At 44.3% G+C, this 21,584-nt stretch overlaps 2 protein-coding genes across 6 annotated transcripts in view; one reads left to right on the top strand and one right to left on the bottom strand.

The window, feature by feature from the left end:
* Positions 1–57: 57 nt before the first annotated feature.
* On the bottom strand, positions 58–20,392 carry FKBP4 (FKBP prolyl isomerase 4). Its single transcript, XM_064721029.1, has 10 exons — positions 19,979–20,392; positions 16,397–16,541; positions 15,048–15,190; positions 11,093–11,213; positions 10,360–10,516; positions 9,231–9,321; positions 8,801–8,884; positions 7,936–8,121; positions 7,166–7,405; positions 58–3,964 (listed from the first exon to the last, which is right to left on the bottom strand). The coding sequence occupies exons 1-10, from the start codon at positions 20,060–20,062 to the stop codon at positions 3,866–3,868; spliced, it is 1,350 nt and encodes a 449-aa protein (XP_064577099.1). The 5' UTR covers positions 20,063–20,392; the 3' UTR covers positions 58–3,865.
* Positions 20,288–21,584, top strand: part of TCAF2 (TRPM8 channel associated factor 2) — a 23,754-nt gene continuing 22,457 nt past the window's right edge. For 2 of the 5 annotated variants that reach the window (XM_064721016.1, XM_064721004.1), the window contains exon 1: positions 20,433–20,606. The gene's annotated coding sequence lies outside the window, so the exon portion shown is untranslated. Of the gene's footprint in view, positions 20,375–20,432; positions 20,852–21,584 lie in introns of those variants that run through there. The other 3 variants (XM_064720996.1, XM_064720987.1, XM_064721009.1) reach the window with 3 other exon arrangements.

The following is a 21,584-nucleotide window of genomic DNA, read 5'->3' as shown; positions in this document are numbered from 1 at the left end:
CCCGCCGCCCACAGCACCGCGCTCTGGAAAGGATTTACACACGCAAACACACACGGCTGTGGGTTACAAAGTCAGGACTGTAACTGTTTATTTTAAGTATTGGTTTTTTTTTTTTTTTTTCCTCTATAAGGACATACATAACGAAGTTTATAGTTGAAGTTTACATGCATGACCTCACTCACAAATACCAGTATTGCCACCTTCTGCCGGCAACCAGACCCACTTTTAAAGACAGCACGGAACATCCGTTCAGCTGCCTGAACAGGGCATGTTTAGTGTCCTTAACAGATTTACATTCTCAAACATTTCATAGTTTATGTAGTAACAACAAGGGCACAGTGGTACTTTCAAGACTGCTCACATTTAACAACAGATGCACCATTGACTAGATTTTTTTATAGATGTGCCACAGAAATCACTTTTTGCTTTCAGAAACATGTACAACTATCATGCCTGTAGGAGATTTTTGAAAACTGCTGTTCAACAATTACAAACTTCTCATTAGGACTTGGCTCTATGCTTTAGCAGCAAAACCAGTTTAAGCCACGGAGGCTTGTATTTCCAGGAATAATTAGCAACAAATCAAGGTATTTACGTGATTAATAAGTACTCTGGCTTGGCATTCCTGTCCCCTTTAACTTTTTCTAGGTCTATAAATCCCTTCTAACCCCAGCAACACATTCACAACGTTGTTTCCCACAAGAGGGGGTACTGCTTTGGTATAAATTTTTATACATGCACGAGGCTGTTACTACAGTCAGAGCTGATGAAAATCACCCCCATTACCTGGCAACCCTAAGGCTTTATTAGGCAAATGAAATCAGCATTTCCTTAAGTGAAGTGACCTCCCAAGCATCTCTCTTGCCTCTGTCCTCTCCCACCCAGCCCATGAGATTCAGAGCACTGCACCTCCCAGCTCTCTAACCACGCTCCAACCCAGCAGCAGGTGCTGAATTTGGGGCAGAGCAGCACTCCAAGCAGCCCTTGCTTGGTGACAGTTCCAGGGCCCAAGCTGGGCTGGCACTGCTGCAGGACAGGTAGTGGCACTCCCCCAGGCCCCACGAGCTCACGTGCTTACACAGTACTTCTCCTTCAGCAAAGGAGTCCACGAATTCACATTGTATTACATGTTAGAACAGGGATACTCTCTGCGATATACACACAAATTCCAGCCCATGGCATGCCATGCAAAGACATCTTTCTCACCATTAAAAAGTCCATTTATTTTAATCTGAGAGAAACAGATTTTCTACCTTTCTTCTGCAGAGCAGGCAAAAAAATTGCCCCTTCTGCCCCTGTCTCTGAACAGGACACTGGAGATGCTGAATTTAACACCACGTGATAGCATAAACAGCTGAGTTTGAGTACTATGTTCCATGCCTTCAGACAAAAAAAAGCCCACCCCAACCAGAAGCCCCCACAAAATTCAAAAGCACACCCACCCCCAAACAAGACACACAAACTGCAGAAAGAAGCAGAATACTGAGTAATAGCTTTCTTGTGAGATCTGGGTAAGCAGACATTAGAATCACTCAGGAGTTTGTAGTTCATTAAAAGTATTTGTAATATGTAAGCCATTATCCCTTACTTTCACTTCAAAGCCAGTCACTTTTAGATGTATTGGTTTGTTGTTTTTGTTTTGTTTTTTTTTTTCCCTCTGGTCCAGTTTTATAATGTGGTGGGGTGAAGAGGAAGGTAGCAATATGAACATAGAACAATCTCTACGCATAGGTTACAGACTTCCTTTATGCAGTTTCCAGCAACATAATTTTTCCCTTTTGCAAATATATGGATATATACTGTATCAAATGTCATGGGACTATTTCATGGTAATGAACAAACAACAGAAAAAAAATAATCAGGACACTGGCTATGCAGACAAGAAAACACTGACCAAAGGACAGTATATTCTCTCAATTCTGTGCAAATTCCAATAAAAACCCACGAAAAGTTCCGTTTTCTTGAGTTTAATTGGAGCTTTATTACTTAAGCTGTGACTTCACAGTCTTCACCTTCAGCAATTTGCAAAGAGGAGGCATACAAGAAAGGCTACAAAACTTAATGGAAGGGACTCCCTACTGAACAAGAGGAAAGAGGGCAATCCCAAGGCAGAAGAATTGGGAGCGCCAATTTGTTCTTAAGTCTCGCATGAGGACTCCTGAAAAAAGCTGATTACTTGAAGCAAATCAAGGAAATAAATTTAGAAAACAGAACCTGGGATTAAAGTAAGCTGGAACCAGAAAGAAAAACACCGATGACAAATCGGGGACTACCGACCTGTCAGCCTCAGCTCTGTGCCTGGGAAGATCAGGGAACAGATCCTCCTAGATGCTATGCTAAGGCACATGGAGGACAGGGAGGTGACCAGGGACAGCCAGCACAGCTTCACCAAGGGCAAGAACCATCTGAGCAGCCTAGTGGCCTTCAATGATGTAGTGACTCCATGAGTGGGCAAGGGAAGGGCTACAGGTGCCATTTACCTTCATTTCTGTAATTTTCCTTCTCTCTAAATTGGACAGAGGTGGATGCAGTGGGGGGACTGTTTGATGGATAAGAAATTGGTTGCATGGTCACATCTACAGGCTAGTGGTCAAAGGCTCAGCGTCCCAATGGACACCAGTGACAAGTGGTGTCCCTCAGGGGCCCATACTGGGACCAGTGTTACTATTACCTTGGTTAATGACATGGATGAAGGAGGAGAGTGCACCCTCAGCAAATCTGCAGGTGACACCCAGCTGAGCAGTGCCCTTGACACACCTGGAGGACAGGATGCCACCCAGAGCAACCTGGACAAGCGTGAGAAGTAGGCCCATGTGAAACTCATGAGGCTCCAAGAAGGCCAAGTGCAAGGTGCTGCACCTGGGCTGGGGCAACCCCTGGTATCAATAACGGCTGGGAGATGAACAGATCCAGAGCAGCTCTGCCAAGGAAGATCTGGGGGTGCTATTGGATGAGAGGCTGGACATGAGCTGGCAATGTGCACTCACAGCCCAGAAGCCAATTGTAACCTGGGCTGCATCCAAAGTGGCGTGGGCAGCAGGGGAGGGAGGGGATTTTCACCCTGTACTCTGGTGAGACCCCAGCTGGAACAATGCATCCACCCCTGGGATCCCCAGCACGGGAAGGACATGGACCTTTTGGAGCAAGTCCAGAGGAGGCCCACCAAGATGATCAGAGGGATGAAGCACCTCTCCTTATGAGACAAGGCTGAGAGAACTGGAATTGTTCAGCCTGGAAAAAAGAAGGCTTTGGGGTGACCAAACTGCGGCGTTCCAGTACCTTAAAGGGAGCCTACAAGAAACATGGAGAGAGACTATTTACAAGGGCAAGTAGTGACAGCACAAAGGGCAATGGCTTCAAACTGAAAGAGGGCATGTTAAGATTAGGTATCAGGATGAAATTCTTTACTCTGAGGGTGGTGAGGCACTGGAACAAGCTGCCCAGAGAAGCTGTAGATGTTCCATCCCTGGAAGTGTCCAAGACCAGGCTGGATGGAGCTCTGAACAACCTGGTCTAGTGAAGGGTGTCCCTGTCCATGGCAGGGGGCATTAGAACTAGATCTTTGAGGTCCCTTCCAACTCAAGCCATTCTATGATTCTATGAAAATGCAAATAAACCAAGCAGAGTAAATCCAGACAGAACCCAAACAGTAACAGAGGCTGAATGAATAAATAAAGTCACTAGGATTAAGCCAGATTTATGCTGCCACTCAGCTTCTTGAACAGCCACATAAAGCTGTAACTGACTGTGGCATGGTGGCTTCAGCCTCTGCTCCCTTGAAGCCACTATCCAACCAGGTAGAAAAATAAAGGTCTAATTCACTGGAAATTCTTTCATTTACAAAACTAATGGAATAGGGGTTTTCTTATGCTTCTGCTTCAACTTCTGATTTATCTTCAACTCCATTCTGCGCATCTTTCATTTCTGCATCTTCAGTGTGGCTTGTCTGGAGAGTAGCAGATGACTAAACAGAGAGACAAAGAAAAAATATTAATACATTATACAAAATTTACAAAAATTATTATTATACAAAAAATATGTAGCAAAAACATTGTTTGATTCTTATTACTTGGAAAGCTCATCTACCCTGCCAGACTGAATTAAGATATGATTACCTTCAGCCAAAAGAAACCAAAAATTTCCATGGATCTAAGAAACCAGAAGTGCAGAGGAGGCCAAAATATAATACTGGTGCTAGGTGGTTATGATTCTTAATGTGGCCTGCACCCACTTGCCACACAACACTTTCTTAGAAGTCCTTTAAATGAAATTCATTTATGAAGCTTCTGCAGGAACTGCTTTTGCCCTTCTTCAATATTAATGTCATTAATTTTCAGCCATTGACATGGCCTACCCTGACCCAACTTGTATGAGGCACACTAGCACTCAGCATAAGAATTATCTTTGTTGGACAACTAGGATTTGTGAAGAGACACTTCAAACTCAACAACAGGGATTTGGATGTCCTGTGCAAGAGCTAAACTGGAAGAAGATATGATCTGGCAGTGTGGCTGCTCTAAAGCCCTCTCCTTGTGCATCTTACTCATAAAAAGGTGTGGAAGGCAGAGCCATGAGGTCAGAGCTCCAAGGCCAGCTTTTACAATAGGACATAACCAGCATATCCTGACCTTACAATAATTTTCAAGTACAGTAAGGGGAAGTAAAAATGTCTTGGCTTGCTCATCTCAAAACCTAGTGCAATGGAATTGCTATTCCACCTGTCAGCCCAGCATCTTGAGCCATCTGTTTTATGATAATCTTAGATGAGAACCAAACAAAAACAAGCAAAATCTTAAGCATACAATGCTGGGAGAGCAGAATGGGGAGAAGGGGAAATGGGCAGAATCCTTACATCAATTTGGCTGCAACACAAAACCACATTTAAAAGAACATTCATGCATCAAAGGTCAGTTTTTCATCCTTAGAAGCATTCCACAAAGCACATAAGAGTTAAGTCTTCTCTCCACAGAAAATATGTTAGCTACCAATCCTAGGCTTAAGATAAGGTGATAAACACCCTGACCTTCAAAAATTCACACTTTACATATGTGAACTTTTCAAATTAATGAAAGGAACTACTGATGCAAGAGTGGCTGTTGAATTTAACAGACTGTGTCAGGAGCATCAGAACTGCAGTCCCAGCTATCTTCTTAGCAATCAGAAGACATTTAGTAAACAAACTCTCTTCTCCACAACTTTGAGTTTCTACTACACCACCACTAACAGACACTGTTGGAGCTAGAGTAAAGCAACACTACAAATGCAGTAACAGGAAAACAAGCTTTTCTTGCAAGGAAACCACCTCAAGACTGGCCCAGGGAGTAAGCATCCTTTACAGTTTATAGTTCCATCACTCCCATTTTATATAAAACCATACCCATTTAAAGCAAACCAGATGGCTCAAAGGAAAAAAAAAAAACCCAAAACAGCACATTGCACATTCCCAAGATCATCTAACTGGTTGGGAAGAATCCACCAGACCAGTGGCATCCAGGCCTGTATCAGCAATACGGTGTCAAGCAGGATCAGGGCAGGGATTGTCCTCCTGTACTTGTCACTGGTGGGGCCACACCTCAAATCCTGTGTCCAGTGTTAGATGCCAAACAATAACATTCCATTTACATTTGGTTGGAGTCCAACTTAAAGCATTCTACAACTTCAAACTGATGCTATCCCAAGCAGATAGGGAAATTGGAACTAAGTGCAATGTTTTTCCAATATCCCAGTCTATAGTGCAACGATTATGAGTCTGCCTTTTGCCAAGAATGTTACAATATTACTCCAATTATCTGTCTAAGAAGTTGAAGAAAGCTCAAAGCTTTTGAAGTTGTAGTCGGTATAGCTTGTTTCAGCAATCCACTCTTCCTACCTCAACAGATCCTGCTGTATCCCACACCTAGTGTAGGAAGCTAAATTCCCAGCAGCTGTGCCAGCTGAAAGGATCCTTCACAACAGAACCTGACAGCTGGCAATTGAATCCTGCAATTTCAGAAATGAAGATGCCCAACAGTTGCAGTATCTTTATATTTTGAGATTTTTTTATTAAATTAAGATACTGTGTGACTTTACATCACTGTGTCTAGAATACTTTCTTTTATGCTCCAATACACAAGGACTGTTGACATCAGGATGCTTTAGCCAAAAAGAGAAGAGACAGAGTGAAGCACTTCATGTAGGAAATTGTCAGCTGAGTCTGAAATGGCTGAACTGTCAGGATACACTCATCTGAGGACAGCATGCCTCTGGAAAGACTCAATGACACAGTTAACCAAAGGAAATTAATGTACCAGTATCTGGCAATTTTGTATGTTCTCCATGCATATTCTGGAAAGGTGAAAATAACCTCATAAAATACAAACTTCGGTACTCCCCACTGTTACTGAGGAAATTTGAGTCTGACATAAATCCCAGATTTGTCAGAGAAGTTACAGGTTCATCTTGTCCTTCCAGACCATCAGATTTAAGTAAAAGAACCAGAAGCTTTTCTTAGGATATGTGATTCTCACCAGTAACCTGAAATGTTTCTTGGTACCTAATACAATCTTGTTAGAACCTGTACTCACATACTGCCATTATTAACTGAACTAGCATTTACTAAAATTCTAGTGAAAGCTTATTAAGAAAACCATCCACACAGCAGAATAATCAATCTTCTGACAATCCATAATCTATCTGTGACATTTGTAATGGAGACTATCAACCACATCCTAATGTCTCCATGAGAAGCAAGATGGTGCTCAGCACCCTCTGTAAGACAGACACAAGCTCTCACTAGATGGGCACCCCAGGCACCAGAACAGCCCATTCTTTGCAACAGATTCTCGAGGAATAGGTGCTTTTTTCACTTCTAGAACATTGTCATGTTTGCACCTCATCAGTTCAACCGCCTTCTGATTAACACTGGTCTGTGGCAAATCCAGCTGAAATAGATAAGAGCTTTCTGTGCAATGGTTGGTACTCCTGGCTTTCCTGTTCAAACAAGATGGCCTAATAATTTTGACTGTTGGCACTCTGAGTTCCATCCCTGCTCCCCAAAGCAGTGTTCTACTTGAGTGTTCTTGTGCTATAATTATCTGTAATAAGAAGCAAGGTGAGTACCTAAACCACTGTTCCTTGTCTAACACATGACACCACCTCCTGTCACGTTCAGAGTAGTGTTACTTACCTTCAAGTCTTTGTCTGCGAGCCTTTGGAACATGTTGGCGTACATCTTCTTCTCTTTCTCATGCTGCTCCCGGATCTTCTGCTGACAAGTCACCAGCTGCACTTTGGCAGCTTTGTTACTTGGATAAAGTTGTATCACCTTCTGGAAATCTGCTCGGGCCAACTCAAAGTCATTGACAGCCAAGTGAGCTTCTCCCCGCCGGAAAAGGCCTTTTTCATTGTTGCTATCCAGTTCTAGTGCCTGCATTCACAAAAGCAAAGCCACATTCAGTAATTATTCTTCTTTTATAAAAATTATATGCAGTCAGAACATCAGTGACTGCTAGGAACTGTACCTTCTGATGTAGGCTTATGAGTCTTGTCAGGGCTTACTAATAAAGTCAGTGGAGTACAGTAGAAGTACAAAGAGGAATGAATATAGTAGGCTATTTGACAAGAGAACCAGCAAGTCTAAGATTTAGTCAGGGAGTAATCCTGCTCTTTGAAAGACCTCTGCCAACACAACTACCTTCACCACATTTCAAGTGTTCCTTATTCCTAAATACTTGAATATTCTCAATGTAGCAGCAAGTTAGTAAAAGATGTTGAAAGGGCACTAATTATGAAAATAATCTGTTGGATATTTTGAGCGCACTAAAAATTCCGTACTACCCAAATTACAGCTGGTAAGAAAGACCAAACACCACATTGGCCTGTTGTCCCTAAAATGTTTAAAGCAAGACAAACTGTCAGACTGTTTGTGCAGTTTAAGAATAAATCAACTCCTACTACCTTGTTGCAGTTCTCCAAAGCCTGGGAGTATTCCTTTAGCTTGAGATGGCACATAGCTAAGTTAAGGTGGGCAGCAAGCCTCAGGCTTTTGGCTTTTGATTCCTCCTCCTCGGAGAGTCCCGACTCGTGCTCCAGCCACGACACAATCTTCTTATACTGTAATGCTGCCCGCTTGTATTTGCCCTCCTGTAAATAAGGCAGCTCAATTATCACAAAGCTCATCATAGAAACTTTTATCTCCCTCTTGACCCTTTTGCCTGCCTTGAGCAATACATCTAAAAAACCCCATTTGATCAAAAAGTAACGTCTATCATCAAAAATACACTACTTCTGAGAGCCATTCCTGCACAGGATCAGAAAATCTTTAGGAATACTTAACAGGTTCCCCACTAGAGCTAGGCTATATATGCCAGCATTGACACTTCACTGAACTCCTACCTTTATATTCAACTTTTGATGCAAAAATAAGGGAAGATGGGGAATTCTCAACATGCAATACCAAGATAATAGGAAATTCTTCCTTTAGCTACTGAAATTGTTTTCAACAGCTTCTCCACACATCTCTAACCAAATGAATGTTGTTCACTCATAGCACTGGCCCACAGCAGGAACTGAAATACTGCACACCCTACAGTGTTATCTGTAGACAGAGCAAACAGCTCTAACAGACAGCTCCCTGCAGTTAGTTCTTTGGATAATCCAACCGAGTTTCATTTTTTTTAAGAAACATTCTCCTTCAGCTCTCCCTGTAAAATCTCACGGAATACAATCAACACCACTCAGAAATTAAAGAAGCTGTAAACATCATTATCAACTCATGACATGGACCAAGAAATGCTATTATTACTTGGGTACTGTAACTTACCTTGAAGTACTGAGTGCCCCTCTCCTTCACGATAGAGCTCTGTTCCAACTTCTCATCTGTGTTCATTTCCCAGGACTCCTTAGCCTACCCAAACAGGAACAGTTCCAGTCAACTTCAATACAACTTCTAGGGAAATCAAGTAGCTATGTTGTTTCCCACTAAGAGTATGGTTGAGATAAGCCTGGCAAAGCAGAGCTTTGCACTGCTCATGGAAACCAGCCCAGAGCACGAGAGATGGCAACAGACAGGGACACAGAAAGAATAAGGACCATTTCAGCCAAGAGCTCCCAGCATGTCAGCATCATCTCTGGCAACAGTGGCCTTCTTGTTTCACATCACCATTCAAGGATTCCATTGTCATCGTTTAAGCTGCACTCCCACTTCTTCCCCCAGCCTTGGATCTCTTTGGGATTTCATCTCTTGCTCTCACCTTTTCAAAGCTTTTGAGTTTCACTTCATACTGCAGCTCTGCATCTGGAGGGATCTTAAATTTCTCATTCCCAGCACTTCCAAAACCATAGCTGTAAAATGGGGGTGGGGAAGGAGAAGCAAAAATTATAAATAAGCAAAGAGTTCAAAACTATCCATCGAGCTATATTTGCTACATAGGAAGAGGGAGACAAAAACCCCATGCAAATTTGGGATGCACATAAATTATTATTACAAGACAAAGGCTTGAAGAATTCTAGATACAATTCTAAAATTAGCAAGGACAAGGTAGAAGAAAGTAAGAGAAAGCTAGTATTGACTTCATTAATCTTTTAGCAACTCGTATTATTTCATTAGTTTTTTAGTTAACTTTAAGGAAAAGCAAGTAATTCCTTTATCAAAAAACAGCCAAACCAAAACAACCAACTTTCAAACTGCCACTACCATATTTAATATTTATGGTCTGAAACTGAGTGTTGCATTCAGAGCACCTGTATTGTAGTTCTATTATTAGAAAAGCAAAGAGAATAAAGACCAAGATTAGGTGAGCAGCTGTACACTTAAGACACTGCTAACCAGCTGGTCAACAGGAAATGCTTACAGAAAGGTACTGCTATGCAATTCTAGAAAGAGCTGCATATTAGCAGGAAAACCCTCTAGATCAGATTGCTTTCCTTTTCTGCTCCCATCAGGCTTAGTCACAGTTTAAAAAAATTAAATAAAAACTGAAATAAATTAAAGTTTAATGAAAACAATCTGTGCAACTCCACTTGTTTCAGATGTGTTCTCACTGTAAAGAGAAAATTCTGCCTATATCCAAGTCTACATATGGACTGTTTTACAGTAATCACTCATGAAGAGGGATCACAAAAATCCAAGTTTGAGAGCAACTTTTCTCAAAAATATTTAGAGGTCAACATTACAGAGACTTTAGTTAATTTTTTCTGGACTGCTACTGCTTCACTATGAAGTGGCAAAGCATGATACTTCTTATACATCAAATTTTGGGGCTGATCCAAGTTTTTACCACAGCGCTGAAAAAAAGCTTAAAGGCATTATAATGAAGTAGTTCTTTCTTGCCAGATGATTAGTATAAGCCCTTCCTGTATCAAACACCAGAAACAGCATACCTGGGCTTGAGATAGAACACAGATTCCTCTGATTTCTCCATTTTTTGAATCGCTTTCTCCAGCCCATGAGGAATATCGAAGTTTTCACCTTCTCCAATCTCAAACCGCAATTCCCGCTTGTCAAAAACACGATCTCCGTGTCGGCCTTCAAACTGGACTGGTAACAAAAACCAGGACAGCAGAGAGAGAAATCAGAATGCATCTATGTATGGCAGTGGGCAGTACCCAGGAGTGCACAGGGAGCTCCATACAGGCAGGCAGCACACACACAAGTGCCAACGCCTCCTCATGAACAGTCTTTTCCCTTTTAGCCGCTACCTATGGCGTGGCAGCTACTGGCAGCAAACAGAATTTCTGCTGTTCAACTCAACAACCACTATTTTTTTGTTGTTCATTTAAGTGTTTGGTTTTTCCACTCTGACAACAAGTGCCAGAATGACTTCCCTTTTTGTTCCTCAGCACATGGAAATACTTTATGAGACTCAATCACCTTTTGTCATCAGATAAGCACTTCAACAGATTCAGTATCACCAGAAAACAGAGTTGGTGTTGGAAAATGTAAACCTTGCTAGAAACAGGAGAAGGAAAGCTTACTCTAGGTTGTAAAGTTACTTGGTACAGAACAGAGAAGCCATGTATTCCTGTCCCTCAGGACATGCAGTTGTAGGCTGTGAAAAGGTTCTGTCATCCCTCACTGCAAATCCATTCACTATTTATGTAACAACACACTTACTCTCTACAAGTGCATCCTCATTGGGCCTGGAGTAGCCCTCTCCTTTTTTACGGATTCTTCGGATGATGCCACCATCTTCTTCATCAGTGAGGTCCTCCCCCTTGAACTCAAAAAGTTCTATCTGTTGAGGGAAGAAAAGCCTTGTATTTATTCTTATTAGACCAATTCAGTAACTCACAGGATTTATTCTCCAGAGATCTTTGAAACTTATAACCCTCTCCTGCAACAAATTGTTTTAGATTTTTAAGAACTAGTGCTCAAGTAGGAGACAAGTATCCAGTCTGAATCTTCACATGCCTTCCCAAGTAAATGCAAACCATAGTTTCAAGTGGGAGTAACACAACAACACAGAAAAACAGTCTAGTTACAAAAGGTACTTTCCTTGCTGCTATGAAGTGAAGGGAAAAAAAACCATATCCTATTTTAGAGTAAAACAATAGTGAAAACTATTCCCAAGCACGAAAAAGCAAGTCATTATAATCAGCATTTTTTAGACTACCCCATTAAAAAAAAGATCAGAGCTAATGCTGTGGAGGTTTCTGACACTGGACTTGAGATAACTGGAATGCAAAAGGAATTGAATATCCACCAGTACTTCCACATTTTATTTTAATTGATACCTAGTGACAAATAATATACTGGCCTTTCTATTCAGTCAGTCTTAAAAAAGTAATTCCTGAACATCCTACTGATGACCATACAGGTGTGTGTACCTCCCCCCTTTTTTTCTCCCAGCCTGAACAATACTATTCTATGGAATAATCTAGCAATCTAATAATATTGCTCAGCAAAAGTAATCACGAGAAAGAAAAAACAAAACCACTACCAGATCAAAAAAGAAAAGAACTTCCAAATCAGAGGACATGCATTACTTCTTGTCATATACAATGCTGGTGTGACAACACAGGTACAAAAAATCTCTTAAATCTTAAGAGATGTAAGTTCTAGAGGGTCTTTTGTAATGCGACTTGTATGAAAATTTGGTATGGGGATAGGCACTTGCAAAAGGACCCTGCTGATACTGTGTGAAGTAATAAAAAGTAAACCTAGGTAAAAATAAAAGAGTGGAAAGTTAAAGAGACTTTAGCTGCTTGCGAGTCATACTAGCCAGAGACTATTGCAACCTAGTAGAACTTGGGAAAATTTCCTGGATCTAATTTCCAACCCACACCCCCAGTCAGGACACACCCAGCAGCACTTACTTGTTGCAGCCAGTGAGCCTCAGGCTATTTTCTTAGGAAAGCACCAAACTATCACAGGCAGCTTTGGTCCTTTCCTTCCTCCCCTCTTCCCTTCAACCTAACTGCCCAGGCAGGCATGAGGGGATATCAAGATTCAGGAGTGAAACACTACTTTTATCTAAAAGCACACCCAGAAAACGGAGGGACCAGACTGGCAACACCAAGAAAAGCCCAGTGGGAAGTGCATAACCTGGGTGACCATGGGGGATGGACTCAGGAGCAGCCTGATGGACCAAAGCCCATCTTGCAGTTCATACTTTTATTTATCCCACTGTAAGGTATTACCTCTTGCTGAAGGACAATACAAATTTCTCTGCTTTCTGCTGTCCACGTGCATCCTGTGTAGTAGTGCTAAGCCCTTAAGAATGCCCCAATGTGCTGCCTAGGTAGAAGGCCTTGAGCTTTTAGCTTGCATTTCAATCATCAGCTCAGCCCTGATTACAGCTAGTATCACTTGCATAGAAGCACACAGCACTCCAACATGGGTAGTTTGATCCAATACAACTAAGCCATGAATAACATCAGATTTCTAGGTAAGAAAATGCTCTTTATGAACAGCTCTACATGACACTACTTTTCAGAAATGGTCTCAATTTTGATGCACTCAAAGTGAGTAAATGTCATCCCTTAGTGGACACTACCTGCTAGCAATATTTTTTTAATCCTTCACACAGAATATATCTTTAATCCTATTACTCACAGGTCCATGAAAAAAAAAAAAAAAAAAAGAAATGCAAATACACTACCCAAATGCAAAGTAAACTCAATATCCAATTATATGAAGGCCCGTGGCACCTGGCCTGTATGAGCAATGGAGTGGCCAGCAGGACGAGGGCAGTGATTGTCACCCTGTACTAGGCACTGGGGAGGCCACACCTCAAGTCCTATGTTCAGTTTTGGGCCTTTCAGTTCAGCAAGGACATTGAGGTGCTGGAGTGTGTCCAGAGAAGGGCAACAGAGCTGGTGAAGGGTCTGGAGCCCAAGTCCCACGAGGAGCTGCTTGAGAGAGCTGGGGGTGTTTAGCCTGGAGAGAAAGAGGGGTCTTGGGGGGAACCTTCTCACTTTCTACAACTCCCTGAACAGAGGCTTTTGCCAGACAGGATCAGTCCCTTCTTCCAAGTAACAAGTCACAGGACAAGAAGAAATGGCCTCAAGGTGCACCAGGGGAGGTTTAGAATGGATATTAGCATTAGAACAGGCTGCCCAGGGAAGTGGGTGAGTCACCCTCCTGGGAGGTATTTAGGTGTAGATGCGGGACTGGGTCGGGTTAATGGTTTAGTGATGGACTTGGCAGTGTCAGATTTATGATTGGACTCAATGGTCTTGAAGGTATTTTCCACCCTAAGTGACTTATGTATAATTTACCCTTCTTAACAGATGCTCATTGCTTCCAATAAAATCTAAACGGACTTTCAGTCTTTGAGTAACTCCATGAGCTATTTTCACCTTTCTCAGATATTAGATAAAACATTCAATCTCAGAGCAATCATCAATTTTAAAGCTTTTCATATGCCCCCAATTGTAGAATTCCATTCCATTGATTAAGTGCTTTACAGCAAAGTAATTTTAAAAATTACATTTAAGAGTCTGCCTTCTCTCAGGCAGAATTTATTTTGAAACAATTGTTGGCAAACTGAACTGTTTCAACAGTAAGAAAAATCCATCCTCTTCAAACCCTGTTGAGACTGTCAGGGTATGCTTCAGAACAGCTTTAATGTCATCCTACATGGAAAAATCAAATACAAGTCTCAGCATTCTGAGCAACCATTCTCACTTCTGAAATAACACACAGGAGACAGCTGCTGTTTCCACCCCCCTTGGTGGAAGCAGGTGGAAGATGTGGGGGAAAATTGCTTTTAAGGTCAGTAGGAAATAAAATCTCTCCTCTCCCGGTGAGGCTGAGAGACACCAAGGATAAGTGGCTCCATGCTCACCAAGAGATGCAGCTCTGCTCCAGGGGAGCAGCTGGCCATGTGAGTTGTCAAACTGGGTTACCCAGCTGCCAAACTCAAGACTGCCCAGTCTGTCACAGGCACTGAGTGAGTGCACAGGACTTCATCTATGGGGGCAACACTGATCAGTGTAGCCTGGATGCACAGAGAGACTTTGGCAACGAACCAGCAACCTAAATACAAACTGGTTTTATGGTGCTTTAAGGCAGATTGAAATGCTCAGTTCTACAGAAAAGGTTCATAATTGCAGGGCTGTTCAAATATTGTATTCCAGCAGTTTACATGGGGCAATTACCTCTTTTCTCCCTGAAATAGCTCATAAGAGGTAATGTTAATGTAAAGAAAACACAAGTTAGTATAAAAATATATTATTGGGGGCATTAATTGCTCTTCCTGTAGCTGAAAACATTTAATATATCATTACTCTATTTAATATATCATTACTCTGAGTGTTATGAAGTGATTAAAGATTTTAACCATTCAGTCTATCACTGAAATAGTCTGCCCTCCCAGCCTGCACTTACTGCAAATCACCCAGTAAATGCAAAATTACAACTCACCACTGAAGATCATTCAAGTGTTTTAAAAAGAGAAGGGAACCTGAGCCATTACAGAGCAGTGGCAGCAAGGCTAAAATTTTGTCCATGCTACCCAAAATGGACCACGTTATTTTCCTTAGAAAATGTAACAATCCTGTTTTGAAAGGATATTGCCTCACACCTATTTTCAAGCATACAGTTCTAGTGACCATCTCTCACTTACCTCAAAAATCAGTGTAGCATTGGGAGGTATCTTTGGAGGGCTCCCAGCTGAGCCATAGGCATATTCTGGTTTACACGTAATCCGACAGATTTCACCAATCTTCATAGTGGCCACAGCAATGTCCCATGCTTTGATCACCTCACCTGTACAAGTCAAATGCCAATCACACATGAAAGGCATGATCAGGTGAAACTGAGCATTATCATTTTTAGTATACAAAAGCTAAAGCAGCAGAAATACTGAAGAACTTGTGCTCACTCTCATTTATGTACATCAGTTTTAAGCCTAATCAAATTCTGATGTTTCCCAGGGACCCAAATTTGGCCCAAACATTTCTTCAGTCCAGGTGTAACAACTCTTTTCACAGAATAACAGAACTGACACCAGCTGAAGTGCTTGGCACAGTCCCAAGTGTGAGGAAGTAACAATAAACTCTTCCGAGAGGAAGGCCTTAGGGTGAGAGATTGCCTGCTCCTGTTTTGAAAACAATCCAAACCAACAGCCTTTTCTGTTCATACTTTTATCAGCTGGCAAAGAACAGCACCAGTGGTAACTAAAAGTTACACACATTTGTAACAGAAAGGGGGAAGAAAGTAGTAGCATTCCTTTGAAAGGGAAGAAAAACTGTAACAAACTCCCCTCTCTTGCTCAAGCTGTCCTAATTGCTGCTCCTCTTGACTCATCAAGCAGACTTTCTATTAGTCTTGTGTTAATAGGTACACTTAATATCATCTCAGATTGAAGCACAATTAATTTACCTCTTTTTAAAAAGGAGGTATTATCTATTTTTTAAAAAGAAGGTAAGAAACTTCCAGGGAAGAATACAAGATTGAGTAATAAGATTTGCAGAAATAACGATGCTCAGATTTTCAAAAAATGAAATATTTTGATAATGAAGAGATGCACTGCTCAAAGACTCATATTTGGGTTAACTTGAGAATTTTGTGGAAAAGAGTGTGTTTCATCATAAGACAGCTGCCTCTGTGTACCCTGTCCCAGTACCTGGTCACAATTAAGCACTCCTGAACTGAGGTCTGCCCCCAAAAAAAACCCAACCAAAAAAATGCATATTCTGGCTATTTAACTGCCCCTTATATCTACATTTCAGGTCAGATTTGTTCTCCTGGAGTACTTTGTCTGAGGCCTGTGAATTCTTCAGCAGGCCTTTTAAGGGGCTACACAGTTCTCTCATTCACAAAAATCTCACATTCTGATGGGGCCATTCTAAGAGAATACAAGTTTAAGAGAAAACAAGTTTAAGTGGCAGTTTTGAAAAGCAAAGGAGCCACACAAGGAAATCCCGTCTCGATTATTACCAAAACTGATCAGTACCAAACACAAAATATTACCTTTCCCCAAGTCAAATGAGAATTTGTCTTTTCTGTCCAGACTGGAATCAAATTTTGTGCCATCGAGAAGCCACCCCGTGTAATGGACGGTCACCTTATCACCTATCATCGGAGACTCTGTCCCACTGCCTTCTCTCTTGACAACCTGAGGAAAACAGCAACCAGCATTAACATCACAGAAATCAAGCCTGCCTGCCCACTGGACATGAATCACAAATACCTAGATATGTGGTTACCATCCTTGGCAGACAAAGGATTTGCAGGTTTCTTTCAGTCACCTGGAAATGGACTGGCTGTTCTTTCTGCAGATTAGCAGCACTGCAAATGCAGAACCTCAAGATGGCTGTGCTGTGATACAAGAATTTAACAGGCAACAGTTGTGATCAGCTTACAGATCTCTGCATTAGGCAGGGTTTTTCTTCTTTACTCAAGCATTTGCCTCATCACCTCTCTATCGTCACACCCCAGTTCAGTGCTCTAGGCAAAGCACTTAAACAAGAGAAAAAGGTGGTTCTTTACCTGCAAAGTCTTTTCCAACATGTAATCTGAAATTATTCGAGTTAAACCAGGCACTTTAACAAAGGTTAGCAGTATCTCACCCCAAGCAGGTTAGCTCTATCAGCCTACACAGTAACACTTTAAAAATTATTTATTGCAAGAATTTTGTCTCCCCACAATTCTGACACGGATGGTCAGCACCCTCGTCTCACATACAGCTATAAGGGTTTGCTTTTCTTCTTAGGGAGAAGAAGATCCCCAGCCTGCCCAGCAAGACAACTATTAAAGGAATCTCTACTATCCAGAAAGTGGGGACAATCTCTCTGGTGTTCATTTGAAGCATATAAAAAAATCAGAGAATAATAGTGACATATCTCATATGCAAGGATATGAGACCTTGCCCATAACAGGATTCCCGAAGTTCAGATCTGAATTTTGAATTTTTCCCAATATAGATCAAAACCAGCTAGCCCTAAGTCAAAGTTCTGCATTATCTTAGCCAGGCAAAAGGGGACCAATGGAGGACCCTATTTGCTTGCATCATGGAGACCCGGAAAACATTCTGTTATAGAAGATAAATATCTATCCAAGGGCAGTTACAGGGCATCCCTCCTTTAAATGTCATGCTTCTATAGCAATCATGTTTTTCACTGAATGAGGCAGACCTTTGGGAGTCTCCTCACAAATTTCAGTTTCCTGCAACCCACCACTGTCAATCTCCCACCATCCCTGCGACTGACTATCCAGCTGATCCATCCAAAACCAAAGCTTCACCACCGACAGCTTCTGTCAAGACTAACATGCTGAGAGCACCTCACTGAAAGCCTAAAACAAAAAATACCCCCACAAACAAACAAAACCTAGAAAAAATCCTGGATGCTTGTTTTTTAAGGAAAGGATGCTCAACCAGAAAAGGGACGCCTGACCTCATACAGCACACCATCCCTTTAACCCTGCACCACCATCACGGCCTTTATTAGCATTACAAAACCAATCTGTGATGTCTCCCCAAGGAAGGCAAAAGTTCAAGCAACCACTCTCACAGAGATAAGGAAACAGAGAAGTATGAGAAAAGCACATGAATCAGGTAAGCAACCTGATCTACATCATGCTTAGTAGATGCAATTTGCAAATCTGCATAAAGTAGATGCAAACTAGCACTTGAAAGCAGCCAGTCTGATGTAATTTTGAAAAACTGTGTTTAAAGGAAATTTACTAAACTTCACCAAATGCTATATTCTTGCAGTGCCATATCAAAGTACTCTACAGTAACAAATATCTTATTTTCATTACTGATACAATTTATTATTTTGCATTTGTTCCATTTTGAAGAGACTGAAGTTTCCCATGTGAATACGGAAATACTATTTTCTGTAAGGTTTGCATTTCCTTTTCATAAGAAACAGGATTTTTCAGCTCATATGGCATTTCAAACAGTTTATTTCCAAACTTAATTACTTATTCTAGGAATTGTGCAAGTATATTCGGCAATATCAGGTAAAAAACTGTGGATTCTATTCTGATATACAGCTAATGAGCAAATAAACACACTCCTGGAATCACTGCAACAATACCAGTACAAAATTGGCGTAGGTTAGTTCTGATTTCAGCACATGCATTTTGCACTCCAGCAATTACGTAAAAATAAAATCTATGAAGGCTGGACTTTGTGACCTCTACAGTATTTTACTTATCATGTCACAATATCAATTTTTGTTATTTTCACAACCTCACTTCGTTTGCTAGTTTTTTCTACTTCCCTCTTTAAAACAAACAAACAAACAAAAAACGACAGAAAAACCAACCCAAAAAACACCTGCTGCTTCTCCATCATTAAAAAGCAGGTACTGCATGAATCGGGCAGACGCCACTGCCCTTCTGCCACGCTCAAGGCATCTGGGCTACGGGAGACCCGGCAGCCATGCACGTGAGAACCCGGACCTAATACTGTACTATGTGCAAAACCCAAAAATTCTCACCTAAACATGCTAGCAGGAAACATGGAAAAGCAGAAATATAGCAGCCAACATCTTCGATCTGTTCCCTTAATACTCTCCTGAACAGGAGACAGCGCCTCCGTAATGAACCCAGAATTCAGAAGGCTCTAAAGGTTAAACCCAGAATTTTGCCTTTGCTGTGGCGCCCCTTTCTTCTCCTGAACAGCATAACTTCGAAATTTTACTGCGGCTGAATAACGCTTCTAAATAATCGCTGAAGTTTTTAGCAGAGCCTAAGGAAGTTTCTAGAGATATGGAAATAGGCAACGTCTGACAGAGGAAGTTCGCACAACTCCCCCTCACGGTATAAATCCCGCTGCCCTTATCGCCTGCCTTCCCAGTACAAAGGAGAGCAGCCGCTCCGCCTCGGCCGCGCCGGGGACCTGCTGGGGACCTGCCCGGCCACCCGGGGCCCTGTCCGGCCGCCGGCCCAGCGGCACCGAGGGGCGGCCAGGCCGCTCCGAGCGCCGGACCGCGCACCGCGGGCCTGGGGGCGGCCCGGAGCCCGCGGCCTGAGGGGAGCCGGGCCGGGCATGGCGGGGACGGGCACCGAGCGCACGTGCCCTGCCGGGGCTCCATCTTTAATTCCCGGCCCCGGACACGTGCTGGGGGGGCGGGGATGGACCCGGACCCCCACAAGCCACGCTGCGAGCCGGACAGGGAGCCCGGCCCGCCGCCCCTCCCGCATCTCCCCCTAAACGGCGGAGGAAAGCCCAAAGGCAAGGGAAGCGCCTTTTCGCTGCACAGCCCCCCCGTGACCCCGAGCTCTCCCGGCGGGCAGCCCGGGCTCCGGCTGGCGCCGGGAGGAGCGGGGAGCCCCCGCAGCCAGCCGGGCAGCGCTTGCGCAGCCGGGGCGCGCTCCCGCCCTCCGCCGCTGTTGTTTAATCGCCCGCGCTGCGCCAGCCCTGCCTGGATACCCGGGGACCGCCTCGGCCCCTTCCCCGCGGGGCACACAATGGGCCCGCTAGGGCCAGGGCGCCCGGGGAGCACCCGCTCGCAGGCTAAGAGGAATGCCCCCGCTCCCCGCCGGCACAGGGTCCCTCCGAGCTAGTGCGGAGGGTGGGGATGGGGAACAACCGCCCTGTACCTTGAGAACGCCCTCATCCTGCTTGGGAGTGATGTCCACCCCTTCCAGGGGAGCCCCGTCCGCTTTCATCTCCTCCGCCGTCATGCCGCCTGCCGCTGCCACCTCTGCGCAGGGAAGGGCCGCCTGGCGGGCTGGGTGCTGCGCTGAGCGCCGGGATGAGGCTGCGATAGCGCCTGGCTGCGCCTCCGGCTCCGGGCAGCGCGGGTGGGGGCGGGCGCCGCACGCCTCCTTCCCTGCTGCTCTCGCCGCAGCGCCGGCCCCTGCTCGGCGAGGAGGAAGGGGAGGGGAGAGGGAGGGACCGAGAAGTTTCTAGAGCTGCTGCCGCAAAGCGCCCGGCCGTGCCAGGGGCCGGGGTAAAAGTGTGCGTCGCCCCCGGGGGCGGAGAGGACGGCGGGGGTAAGGCAGCCGCCTGGCCGCGTTATACTCCGGGGTGGCGGGGGCGAAGGAGAAGAAGAGGAGGAGGAGGAGGACGACGAAGAAGAGCAGCTTATTGATGAGAGGAGGGAGGGCGCGCTTTTACAGCGCCGGGCTTGCAGGGCAGGTGCGCCCGCCTCTCGCTGGTGATGCAGTGGAGCCCGGCCCGGCAGCGAGGAGGAGCTGCTGCGTCCTGCCCTGGGGAAGCTTTACTGTAAGCTGCACTTACAATAAAAGTAACCCGTCTGACCCCTCAGTTTTGGCAACCCTCTGCAGATGCATGGTTTATATTCTTTTTGCCCACCACGCAGTACTAGGTGGTTCCGGGAAAGGTAGTACCGGTGGGCACCGAAGCACCGAGCCGATAGCGTGCATCTCAGGGAGCTCGGGCATCCTTTGATTGGGGTCCCATTAGGAGCCGTGTGTTTGAAAGCCATTTGTTACCCAGGACCAGGAAAGGTAAGGACATGCTTAGGACACAGAGTGTAAGCTCTGTGGCTTGCCTGTCTGTATCTATCCAGATAAAATAGCGCCGATTTGCGTGTCAGCCTGCTGTTGGAGTATTTAGGGATGCATAAATAGAAATAGGTGCTCCCTCTTAATATGAAGAACATTAGTACGAATATGCAGAAATCAGCAGACCAGTTTAATTCTGGGTTACTTAGCATCTGTACATCCCTCCCGGATGGTGTGGTACATTCGGCCAAATCATTTGCAAAATCCAGTTTTCAAAATCAGACTAGAATCGTATCCATCACCTTCGCCATAAATAAGGAAAGCAAAAGTGTTACATGGGCTCAGCCTTCCACTGCAAGCCTTGCACATCCGCCCCCCGGCCGCGCAGCTGCAGCATTGCCCACTCCTCGCATAGGGCGGCACCTTTCCCGGCTGTTCTTGAACTTTCCTTCCCGCCCGCTCCCTCGGCTTTCCCGGTGGGTGCTGGGCGCGGGGCCGGCGCGGCTCAGCTCAGCTCAGCGCAGCTCCGCCCGCCGCTCCCGGGCAGCACCGGGCAGCGGGAGCCGTGCGGAGCCGCCGCCTCTGCTGCGCCCGCCGCGCTTGGCGCTCGCTGTGCAGCGTGATGCTTGAGCCTCCTTGAGCTTCCTTGAGCTTTTGTTAAAGCGGTGACTGAAGGGGAAAGGGGGCTCGCAGGCGGGCGCGCAGTGTCCCCGAGCTGCCTTTCCAAGCCGCAGTG

The sequence above is a fragment of the Zonotrichia leucophrys genome, chromosome 1, assembly GCF_028769735.1.
Source record: "Zonotrichia leucophrys gambelii isolate GWCS_2022_RI chromosome 1, RI_Zleu_2.0, whole genome shotgun sequence".
Taxonomy (NCBI): Eukaryota; Metazoa; Chordata; class Aves; order Passeriformes; family Passerellidae; genus Zonotrichia; species Zonotrichia leucophrys.
Note: the sequence above shows the minus strand (reverse complement) of the source record. Positions and strands in the feature narration are given on the sequence as shown.

What these genes read in the sequence shown, in the direction of transcription:
- FKBP4 (XM_064721029.1), bottom strand. Translation starts at nt 20,062, where the DNA reads ATGACGGCGGAGGAGATGAAAGCGGACGGGGCTCCCCTGGAAGGGGTG. An exon ending in CTCATTTGACTTGGGGAAAG is followed by an intron (nt 15,191 to 16,396) that starts GTAATATTTTGT and finishes TGACTTGTACAG; the next exon opens with GTGAGGTGATCAAAGCATGG. An exon ending in CTTTGGAGAACTGCAACAAG is followed by an intron (nt 7,406 to 7,935) that starts GTAGTAGGAGTT and finishes TTGTGAATGCAG; the next exon opens with GCACTAGAACTGGATAGCAA.